This window comes from Solanum stenotomum, chromosome 4, assembly GCF_019186545.1.
Source record: "Solanum stenotomum isolate F172 chromosome 4, ASM1918654v1, whole genome shotgun sequence".
Lineage (NCBI taxonomy): Eukaryota > Viridiplantae > Streptophyta > Magnoliopsida > Solanales > Solanaceae > Solanum > Solanum stenotomum.
Genome location: NC_064285.1, coordinates 1,102,136 through 1,114,202, shown reverse-complemented (window position 1 = coordinate 1,114,202; position 12,067 = coordinate 1,102,136). Strand labels below are relative to the sequence as shown.

The 12,067-nt window shown below is 30.1% G+C and overlaps 3 protein-coding genes across 3 annotated transcripts; all 3 read right to left on the bottom strand.

The window, feature by feature from the left end:
• Positions 1 to 2,602: 2,602 nt before the first annotated feature.
• Positions 2,603 to 3,609, bottom strand: LOC125861936 (glycine-rich cell wall structural protein 1-like). The gene has a single exon (XM_049541852.1). It carries the CDS (start codon positions 3,526 to 3,528, stop codon positions 2,881 to 2,883), a length of 648 nt encoding a protein of 215 aa, XP_049397809.1. The 5' UTR covers positions 3,529 to 3,609; the 3' UTR covers positions 2,603 to 2,880.
• Positions 3,610 to 5,607: 1,998 nt separating this feature from the next.
• LOC125862798 (uncharacterized) lies at positions 5,608 to 8,073 on the bottom strand. The gene is made up of 2 exons (XM_049542922.1): positions 7,830 to 8,073; positions 5,608 to 5,837 (listed from the first exon to the last, which is right to left on the bottom strand). The coding sequence occupies exons 1-2, from the start codon at positions 8,071 to 8,073 to the stop codon at positions 5,608 to 5,610; spliced, it is 474 nt and encodes a 157-aa protein (XP_049398879.1).
• Positions 8,074 to 10,394: 2,321 nt separating this feature from the next.
• LOC125862797 (uncharacterized) lies at positions 10,395 to 10,646 on the bottom strand. The gene has a single exon (XM_049542921.1). The coding sequence runs from the start codon at positions 10,644 to 10,646 to the stop codon at positions 10,395 to 10,397; it is 252 nt and encodes an 83-aa protein (XP_049398878.1).
• Positions 10,647 to 12,067: the final 1,421 nt, after the last annotated feature.

Genomic DNA, 12,067 nt, shown 5'->3' with positions numbered 1-12,067 from the left:
CCCCTATGAGGGTTGCAGCCACCCATAATGCGAGAGGGCAATTTGGGGTGGCTGCTCATAGTGTTCCTAGTGGTCCAAATCCCGAGTCCAATCGATGAATCAAGTGAGGTTACTAGAGTTAGTTCCCCTAGCTCATGCTTATCTTTTATTTGTGCATTTAGCTTGATTAACCTGAATATAAGTCATATAGGACCTATTAATAGAAAAAGCGCTCTTTATCAAGAGTTTCTCTTTATGAGATATCATGTTTTTCTCTTGCTATTGTTGAACATCTTTTTGTTTCCTCCTTATAATAATGTATATGAAGAATATATATAATACTTTGTTTTAGTTGTGTTATTTACGCATATCATACATGAATTTTAGTTTTGCTTCCTATGATACTTGATTAAACATATTTAACTTCAATTACTCGAAATGTGCACTTCTAATCCCTTTACCTCTAACGTTCACATTTTTAATTTTCAGAATTATTAACCGTTTCACTTCCACCATTTTGATTATTGTATATGTTATGTTAAATTTACATTTTGTTGCTTTATTTTTAATGGTACTATATGTACTTCAAAAAAATAATTTAAATATAACATATTTAAGTAAGGGCTACCAAAAAAAAACACTCAATTAAATGTAAGGAGAGGACCAAAATTCAAAATTAGGGGACCAAATATACCATCATTTCTTTTTATTTATTGTTGGATAAAGTGCTGTTGTGAATTCAAGTCTCTATGTTTGTTATATTTAATTTTTATCTTTAAATAAAACTATGGTTTATTTAAATTGAATTTTATGTCATGTGATATGAAAATTTAATAAATCAATATTAAAGACAGTGATTCAGATATGAAAAAGTAGAGCAATCTAATTAAGAGCAGTAGTGTCAGATCTCTTTGTAAACTCTGATGTATGTATCTAACTTTTACTTCTTGTTTTTTATCTTGAAAATAATAATTCATGGATTTTTGCATTTGTCTTGTCAAATATGTGGGCCAAATACAAAACAGAACAGCTTATCACAAGGACAAAAAAGTTTGATTGTATTTGTAACAGTAGAGACACCCGTCTTATATGATGTCCTATGTGGTAATCCATATTTTATATAACTTTTGGCATGCATTATACTACATAAGACGTGTATGTCTGGTTATTTAATTTATATAAATTTAAATGACTATTTTTGCATATCCAAAATTGGAGGGTTTAGATATGAGCTGAAACAAAGCTAAAGGGCATACTTATGTGTTGTGCCTATAATTTATGTCCCTAATTTTATGAGCCAAAAGTCTTGTATATTGTTAGTGTTAATATTTGTCCTTTACATTAGTCGTTCATCCAAATTTAACTTAGACGTAACTCCCTTTTTTTAGAGGGGTGTGAAGCAGTGTCAAACTTCAATTCACTTCTTTAAGCATTTTAGCCAGTAGTATTTTATAAGACAAATACAAACTGCCAAATATTTGGTCTGGTGGGGAGGAGATGATGGACTCAATTATTAGTTTTAGTGAAAATTGACTTCGATTGAAATAGACGGATTCATAATTTAAAGTTTGCGGCCGAAACAAAGTTAAAGGGCATACTAATGTGTTGTGCCTATAATTTATGTCCCTAATTTTATGAGCCAAAAGTCTTGTATATTGTTAGTGTTAATATTTATCATATACATTAGTCATTCATCCAAATTTAACTCAAACGTAACTCCCTTTTTTTTAGAGAGGTGTGAAGCAGTGTCAAACTTCAATTCACTTCTTTAAGCATATTACCTAGTAGTATTTTATAAGACAAATACAAGCTGCCAAATATCTAGTCTGGTGGGGAGGAGATGATGGACTCAATTATTAGTTTTAGTGAAAATTGACTTCGATTGAAATAGACGGATTCATAATTTGAAGTTTGCGGATTTGAAATTCTAACAAATATGATTAATCTATATTAGGCCCATATTTCATATTAATGTTCACATTTTATATGTCCAATCCTAAATGGTTATTTGGTTTGCTTATTGGTTTTGATAATTTTTACTTCATAAGCTAACTTCGGTCATAATTTGAGTTAGACTCTTACCGATCCATTTCTTTATCATGATATATCCAAAATTAAATGCATCCTAATTTGATGAATTTGGATCTTTACTTTTATATTATTCACACTTTAAATATTTAGCCTTCGAACAATCTTTCCCTCATAAATTATCTTTTGAAAGTTGAATTAGATTGATCAAAGGTCCATTTCTAGTGGTTCAACATCAGGCAATGATAACACTGTTATCCAACTCTATAAATATGAAAATGAAGTAAAGAATAAAAATACTCCCTATAGTCCATATTAAATGAACTATTGGGGTATGACATATCTGTTAAAAAAAATATTTCAGGATATAAATTAAAATTATTTCTTATTATTATTATTTTGATTATTTTTAAAGCGGTTCTTAAAAAATTAAAATAATTAAGAAACTATGATGGGGAGTAAATATGAAAAAAAAAGTTTTAATTATTTTTTTGAATTTGAAATTATTCATTTATTTTAAAGTATGAAAAAGTCTCGACAATAGTAAAACAAAAGAGAAGGTCAACAGATGGGAAAAGCATTTAATTTAACACACTTGGAAAACAACATACTTTATTAATAATATGGTTGGATAATACAATAGTCCACAAGCTTTATTTTACATGTTATAATAACATGTAAAGAAGCTTTAAAGGACAAATTTACTTTGATATAATGGATAAATAATGATACACTCTTGTTTAAGTACTTTTACAAAGGACTCTCACAAAAAAATAGAACTACAAAAGTACATAATTATATTTAACATTTTGATCACATTCTTATATATATAGTTCATGCAAAACATAATTTGAAGAACTATATATTGATGAACTAATGACCACCACCAATGCCTCCACCACCACCAAATCCGCCTCCACCTCCACCTCCTATACCTCCACCAACGCCTCCACCTGCACCACCACCAAAACCTCCTCCGGCACCTCCACCACCACCAATGCCACCACCTCCACCACCACCAAATCCTCCGCCTCCACCTCCACCTAGACCACCTCCGGCTCCTCCACCTGCACCAAAACCACCTCCAGCACCACCACCAGCACCTCCACCTAATCCTCCTCCACCACCAGCACCACCACCAAATCCACCACCTCCACCAAGTCCTCCTCCGGCACCACCACCTACTCCTCCACCAGCTCCACCACCAAGTCCACCACCTCCACCTAGTCCTCCTCCAGCTCCACCACCACCTCCTAATCCAGCCCCACCACCAAGTCCACCACCTTTACCTAAACCACCACCACCTCCTAATCCACCTCCACCACCTAAACCACCTCCTCCTCCTAATCCACCTCCACCACCTAATCCACCTCCACCACCAAAATGCTTCCCAAATTTTCTTTCTCCAAATAGGAGCTTCTCATCTCCAACTCCATTAACATGATCAGCAAACACAACACAATCAACAAACAACACAAGTAAAAGCAAATATCCACCAAGAGAAAAACATGATAACCCCATAATTATGTATGATATTAATTCAAGTTTGAAACCCTACACATACAAAAATGAACACTATCCCTATCCAATTATATAGTAGCAAAAATAACTAATGTTTTTACACAAAATTAAATCACATGGTAGGTCCAGTTAAAATTCAACTGTCATCTTCTTTTACTTAAATGCATGTTTGCTTTATGATTGGTCTATATATTTAATTCTTCCAACTGCCCTCCTCCAATACACGGACACAGGCTTACAAAGTCACAAAGACAGCACAATTATCATAATGTGTTTTTGGTTGTGAGAGATTATTTGACTTTTAGGGTATCTCATTAAATTCTTGATCTATATATCCATATAATGGTGTTTAATTAGTTGATTCCCTGCATATATTGATTAGCAATTTATTTTTTATATGTCCGAATTTGTTTGCAAGTAGACTCCTACGTGGCATAATACATGTAGGACGCGTACGTGTAGGACACAAATTGAGGATGCATGTACGATGCCACGTAGGACGAATGTTTCTATCTGTTCAATTTTATACGATAAGTGTCTATTTATGCACACCCTAAGTTAATTAAAAGACATATATATCAATTGAAGCCAAGTTAAAGGGCTCGTTTATGTATTATGCGGAAAAAGAAAACCATATAGATCAAAGTTGAAACAAATATAACGAAATTATCCATAAAATTTGTTTATTGATCAGCATATATCGAGTTCTATAAACCACATAGATCAAAGTTGAAACAAATATAATGAAACTATCCATAAAATTTGTTTATTGATCAGCATATATCGAGTTCTATATCAAAACCAAGCAGTTGATCCCACGAAAGCAATGTTGACTTTATTGAGGGTTCAACTGGAATTATAAGAAGTGAGACAAATTGTCTTTCTCCGCAGCCATCCCACCTGCCTCATGTATTTCATAATTTCTATTTACTTTATTGATCGCTAGGTCAGACTATAATTAATTATCAAGTTGATTCCTTTATCCATGTAGGCCATTCATTCTTAATGGCTTTGAACTTTGTATTGAACAAGCTAACACTCATTTATTGGGTCTTCTAATTATCATTAATGGATCAACCAAACAATTTCCTGCCACCAGTATTAATTTGTACTCTCTGTCAATGTACTGGTTGCAATATTCTTTAGTTCACATTATATATGCATAGCTATTAATGTATTCGTATTTCATCTGTCTCTATTTACTTGTCTATTTTTTATTTGGAATACCTATTAAGAAAATAATAATTGATATTAAAAAGAGTTGTTCATTTTTACTCGTTAATTATATTAAAAGTAGATATCCGCTTAATTTACATTTGTCAAGTTCATAATTAATTACCATTATTATCAATTAACTATAGTCAGTTTTAAAAACATTGAATTTTATGATATTCAAATATTGATATAGTAGAAATTATCATATTATTTATTGCTTCGGGTGTACTTGCCAAGTCAATAAGTAAAAATAAACAGAAGGAGTAGTTATCGCAAGACATAATTTATTATTCCCTCCTTAAAAAATTCAAATTTTCAATTTTTAAGTTTCAGTTTTAAAATTTATGGTCTAGAAGTTATAACTCAATTGTTATTACTTTAATACTTTAAGTTGATCATTTTGAAATAAAGAAAAATTCATAAAATTGAAATCATAGCTCGCAGAACCATTTTATAACAGAGATGAAAGACATTAAACAAGTCTACAAAATAATGTTGAAATCAAAATTCTATAAAAGTAATAATTCACCCCTCCATTATAATCATTGATACAATTATAACTCCAAAAAAAACCCACACAAACACAAAAAAATGATATATGTAAAAAGAATTGAATAAAGCAATAATTAAGCTCTTTTTTTTTATGAATCAAAATCCAAGAAATAAAGAGCCAATCCAAAATAAACACACTCATATTATCTCCCAAAAAAAATAAAAACAAAAATAGAAGTACAAATTTGATCTTTTGCATGCATATAAAGGTTAATCAATTAACTGAAAAGGGTCATATATACACTCAAACCTTAAATGAGGAGTATATTATTTTCGATAGTACATGAGTATATTTAACCCTTTTTCGATTAATCAATCACCACCACCGATGCCCATACCTTTACCACCAACCAAACCACCACCAAGTCCGGTGCCACCACTTACCTCACCAATACTTCCACCAATAGCCATTCCACCACCAAATAAACCATCACCGCCGCCACCTACACCGCCTGCCCCGAGCATTCGCCGCCCTAACACGTCAGCAGAAACCATAATGCCACTAAAAAGAACAATTAAAAGAATTACTCCAATAACACGAGCTGAAAACAGTGCCATTATATTAATTGTAACTTTAAATTAAATATATGGACTAAAAATATTTATGAAGAAAAAATGATAAAATTGTAAGATATATGGTAATAATGTACTTCTATGGACAAGTTTTATAGTGTTAAATTGGTCTATTTTTTATTGAGCATATGTTAGGAAGTCTAGAATATATAATTGTGAATAATAAGATTATTTCCATGATCTTAGCCAAATATCCCATTATATGTATATTATATTGGCTTAAGGATCAATAAATCTATTAGTTAATTATTTAGAAAAATATATAATGGGATTATTAGAAATTAAGCAATGCACGATTGTGAATAAACAATGTTTTGTACTCATTTTAGTGGTTCTCCATGAACAATATAGTTGGTTATATTATTTGCCAGCAATATAATGTATTTATATTTTGAAAACGTGTATGTATATATTACATAATAATTAGAAAGAATGATTGGAAAGATAATTGTATTTTTGATAAATTTGGATACTTTTTTTTATACATATGCTTATGATATGATTTTAGAAAGAAGAATATAAAGATTAGAATTAGGTTAGAGATTAGTTGGTAGTCGATCATAGAATTACTATTGTTACTTTCCATATGGTTTTATTTTTCTATTCAATGATTACCAATTATTTATTGTGTTTTGATTATTTGTTATTATCTATTAATGTTGTTTTTCTTGTTCTTTTTTTCTACTTTTCTACGATGTGCCTTTAGTACTGTAATTCTTTTTCTTACTCATTTTTGTGACTTGTGATGTTTTACTTTAACCGAGGATAAATCAAAAAGAAGTTATATCTACTTTCACTAGGTAGGCTAAAGTTGCATACACACCATTCTCTTCTCATATTCCATTTATAAGATTACATTGATATATGTGGTTGTGGTTGATTTCTATCTTTTATTATGAAATAAAATATATACTTAGAAAAAATACAACAAAAATTAAAAACAATATATAATTGTCCGGCGGGTACAAAATAATTCAATAGACAACTAAATATATTGTGGTGAGATAGTAAGTATCTCATCATTCTTAATATCAGAGATCTTGAATCCTATAAATAAATTTGCCTTTTGATAAAAAATATTTTGCTCCTTAAAGAAAGAACTTGTGGTGAAAATCTGAATTGATTGAACCGGCCCAAAACATTAAATCTTAGAAGAGAAGTGGATGAATGAGATATGACTTTACATATGATAACCCTATATGTCAAGAACTTACCAAAATGAGAAGAAATATATACCAGATGAATTTAATTGTTTGTTGTCTGGAAAAAAATTCTCTTTGTGCATATGGTGAACCTTAAGAAATAGAGTGAGTACACTTTAATAGTAAATTTTATATTTTTATTATATACAAAAGTATTAACTTGATCATCTTGAATATCAATCTTTGTTCTTTTGTTGTTTTTCTCTTTAAATGTTGAAAATACAAATAATGTCGGATCTTACTTAAGAAATTGCATGATCAAGTACTCATCGCCTAACAAATGACATTAAATCACTGTCGCGATTGAGTGCTAGCACTTAATTTTTAAAAACAATTGCTAGCACTAGCGCACTTAAACATATGCTAGATTGGGCTAGCATTATGAAGATATTAAGTAGCAAAAGTAAAGATGGAACAATTCATCAATCTGACTTTTAGAACGAAAATAAAAACATATAAGGAGGATTCCCTTTTGTGGCATTCCTTTCCCAAATAGCAAAATATTAGACCTAACCATTATTGTCAAGAATAAATCGATGCACTCGAAATTTAAACACCATCATATCAAATTAAAAGGAACGTGAATTTAATCCATTAATTCTTCTGAAACAAATACAACATCACAACTTTCATATAAAAAGAAGCACAATTTCACACCATCTCTCGTAAAAACAAAAGATATAAAAATTGATACATAAAAAATAATAAAAAATTATGATTATTACCATATAAGATAAATTAATTAATCAATTTAGTTACCACCACCAGCACCAAGACCTTTACCACCGAGCAAACCGCCACCAAGTCCCATTCCACCATTTATATCATGGCCAAGACTTCCACCAATACCAATTCCGAAGCCACCTAAGCCATCACCACCACCACCACCTACGCCGCCTGCACCAAGCATGCGCCGCCCTAACACGTCAGCAGAAACCATAATGCCACTAAAAAGAACAATTAAGAGAACTATTCCAATAACACGAGTTGATGAGATAGCCATTACAACTTTAATATTTATGAAAGATGAGTTAAAATTGAAAGACCAAATAATTAATGAGAAAGTGTGATGATTAATTACCTTGTCTAGGCAAGTATATATAGGATTAACAATAACATTATAATATTGAGCATGTGTTTGGAGTTGTGAAATATATAATTGTGAATGATTATATCTTAGGCAAATATTCCATTAATGACTAGAAGATAATGATGGGATCATTAGGATTTAGTAATTAAGCAATGCACGATTGTATTGTAAATTTTTAAAAAAATGTTTTGTACTCATGTAGTGGCTTTCCATGAACAATAGAAAATAATTCTTGTGTATATTGTGTTATAGAGAATCTCCTTTTTTTTTTTAGTGAAATAAATACATATTTAGAAATAATATAAAAATCACTATAGTTATCAAGCGGATAGCAAAATAGTCCGATAGACCATCAAAGGTTGGTGTAGGTGATGACAAGTAGCGTGTCATTCTTTCCAAAGATCTTGAATTTGATATTTGAAAGTAAAATTGTCTTTGGTAAAAAGTATTTTGACCCCCCAAAAGGAATTTCTAGCCTATATTCGAATCAATCGAAGATCAATTTTAAGCATCGAGTCGAGAAAAACAAAAAACGACTAATAGAACATCAAATCTTATTAGAGAAGTTGATGAATGACGTATGAGTTATTTACATATGGCAACACTATCTCAAGAATTCAACTAAATGAAAGGAAATATGTGATTTCTCAAGATAATTATATTTTTGATAAATTTGGATACTTTTTTTTATACATCATTTTATGATATGATTTTAGATAGAAGAATATAAAGATTAGAATTAGGTTAGAGATTAGTTGGTAGTCGATCATAGTATTACTATTGTTACTTTAAATACGGTTTTATTTTTCTATTCGATGATTACCAATTATTTCTTGTGTTTCGATTATTTGTTATAATCTATTAATGTTGTTTTTCTTGTTCTTTTTTCTACTTTTCTACGATGTGCCTCTAGTACTGTATTTCTTTATGTTTTACTTTAACCGAGGATATATCAGAAACAAGTTATATCTACTTTCACTAGTACACACCATTCTCTTCTCATATTCCATTTATAAGATTACATTGATATGTGTGGTTGTGGTTGATTTCTATCTTTTATTATGAAATAAAATATATACTTAGAAAAAATACAACAAAAAAACAATATATAATTGTCGGGCGGGTACAAAAAATTCAATAGACAACTAAATATATTGTGGTGGAGATAGTAAGTATCTCATCATTCTTAATATCAGAGATCTTGAATCCTATAAATAAATTTGCCTTTTGATGGAAAATATTTTGCTCCTTAAAGAAAGAACTTGTGATGAAAATTTGAATTGATCGAACCTCAAAACAATAAATATTAGAGGAGAAGTTGATGAATGAGACGATATGACTTTACTTATGATAGCCCTATATGTCAAGAACTTACCAAAATGAGAAGAAATATATACAAGATGATTTTAATTGTTTGTTGTCTTGAAAATTTTTCTCTTTGTGCATATGATGAACCTTAAGAAATAGAGTGAGTACACTTTAATGGTAAATTTTATATTTTTATTATATACAAAAGTATAAATGAATTCACTTGATCATCTTGAATATCAGTCTTTGTTCTTTTGTTGTTTTTCTCTTTAAATGTTGAAAATACAAATAATTATGTCGGATCTTACTTAAGAAATTGCATGATCAAGTACTCATCACCTAACAAATGACATTAAATCACTGTCGCAATTGATTGCTAGCAATTATTTTTTTAAAAAAAATTGCTAGCACTAGCGCGCTTAAACATATGCTAGATTGGGCTAGCATTTTGAATATAATGTCACTAAATGTAAAGGTCGATTGATTGAATTATTGATGTGTATAGCGTTAAGGCTAAATTTGGCAAAACTAACCCTTTTTGACAGCTCTATGCATTGTGAAGATATTAAGTAGCAAAAGTAAAGATGGAACAATTCATCAATCTGACTTCTAGAACGAAAATAAAAACATATGAGGAGGATTCCCTTTTGTGGCATTCCTTTCCCAAATAGCAAAATATTAGACCTAACCATTATTGTCAAGAATAAATCGATGCACTCGAAATTTAAACACCATCATATCAAATTAAAAGGAACGTGAATTTAATCCATTAATTCTTCTGAAACAAATACAACATCACAACTTTCATATAAAAAGAAGCACAATTTCACACCATCTCTCGTAAAAACAAAAGATATAAAAATTGATACATAAAAAATAATAAAAAATTATGATTATTACCATATAAGATAAATTAATTAATCAATTTAGTTACCACCACCAGCACCAAGACCTTTACCACCAAGCAAACCGCCACCAAGTCCCATTCCACCATTTATATCATGGACAAGACTTCCACCAATACCAATTCCGAGGCCACCTAAGCCATCAACACCACCACCACCTACGCCGCCTGCACCAAGCATGCGCCGCCCTAACACGTCAGCAGAAACCATAATGCCACTAAAAAGAACAATTAAGAGAACTACTCCAATAACACGAGTTGATGAGATAGCCATTATAACTTAGTAATAGTTATGAATGAATTAAGAGATAAAAAGACCAAATAATTAATGAGAAAGTTGATGATTAATTCACTTGTCTAGGCAAGTATATATAGTACTTATTAAGTATTAACAATAACATTATAATATTGAGCATGTGTTTGGAGTTGTGAAATATATAATTGTGAATGATTAGATCTTAGGCAAATATTCCATTAATGATTAGAAGATAATGATGGGATCATTAAGATTTAGTAATTAAGCAATGCACGATCGTATATATTGTAAATTTTTTTAAAAATGTTTTGTACTCATGTAGTGGCTTTCCATGAACTATAGAAAATAATTCTTATGTATATTGTGTTATAAAGAATCTCCTTTTTTTTTATTTTGTGAAATAAATACATATTTAGAAATAATATAAAAATCACTATAGTTATCGAGCGGATTACGAAATAGTCTGATAGACGATCAAAGGTTGGTGTAGGTGATGATAAGTATCGTGTCATTCTTTTCAGAGATTTTGAATTTGGGATATCAAAAATAAAACTGTCTTTAGTAAAAAGTATTTTGACCCCCAGAAGGAATTTCTAGCGTAAATTCGAATCAATCAAGGATCAATTTTAAACATCGAGTCGAGAAAAACAAAAAACGACTAATAGAACATCAAATCTTATTAGAGAAGTTGATGAATGACGTATGAGTTATTTACATATGGCAACGCTATCTCAAGAATTCACCTAAATGAAAGGAAATATGTGATTTCTCAAGATAATTATATTTTTGATAAATTTGGACACTTTTTTTTATACATCATTATATGATATGATTTTAGATAGAAGAATATAAAGATTAGAATTAGGTTAGAGATTAGTTGGTAGTCAATCATAGTATTACTATTGTTACTTTCCATACGGTTTTATTTTTCTATTCGATGATTACCAATTATTTCTTGTGCTTCGATTATTTGTTATAATCTATTAATGTTGTTTTTCTTGTTCTTTTTTTCTACTTTTCTACGATGTGCCTTTAGTACTGTATTTCTTTATGTTTTACTTTAACCGAGGATATATCATAAACAATTTATATCTACTTTCACTAGGTAGGCTAAAGTTGCGTACACACCATTCTCTTCTCATATTCCATTTATAAGATTACATTGATATGTGTGGTCGTGGTTGATTTCTATCTTTTATTATGAAATAAAATATATACTTAGAAAAAATACAACAAAAAAACAATATATAATTGTCGGACGGGTACAAAATAATTCAATAGACAACTAAATATATTGTGGTGGAGATAGTAAGTATCTCATCATTCTTAATATCAGAGATCTTGAATCCTATAAATAAATTTGCCTTTTGATGGAAAATATTTTGCTCCTTAAAGAAAGAACTTGTGATGAAAATTTGAATTGATCGAACCTCAAAACA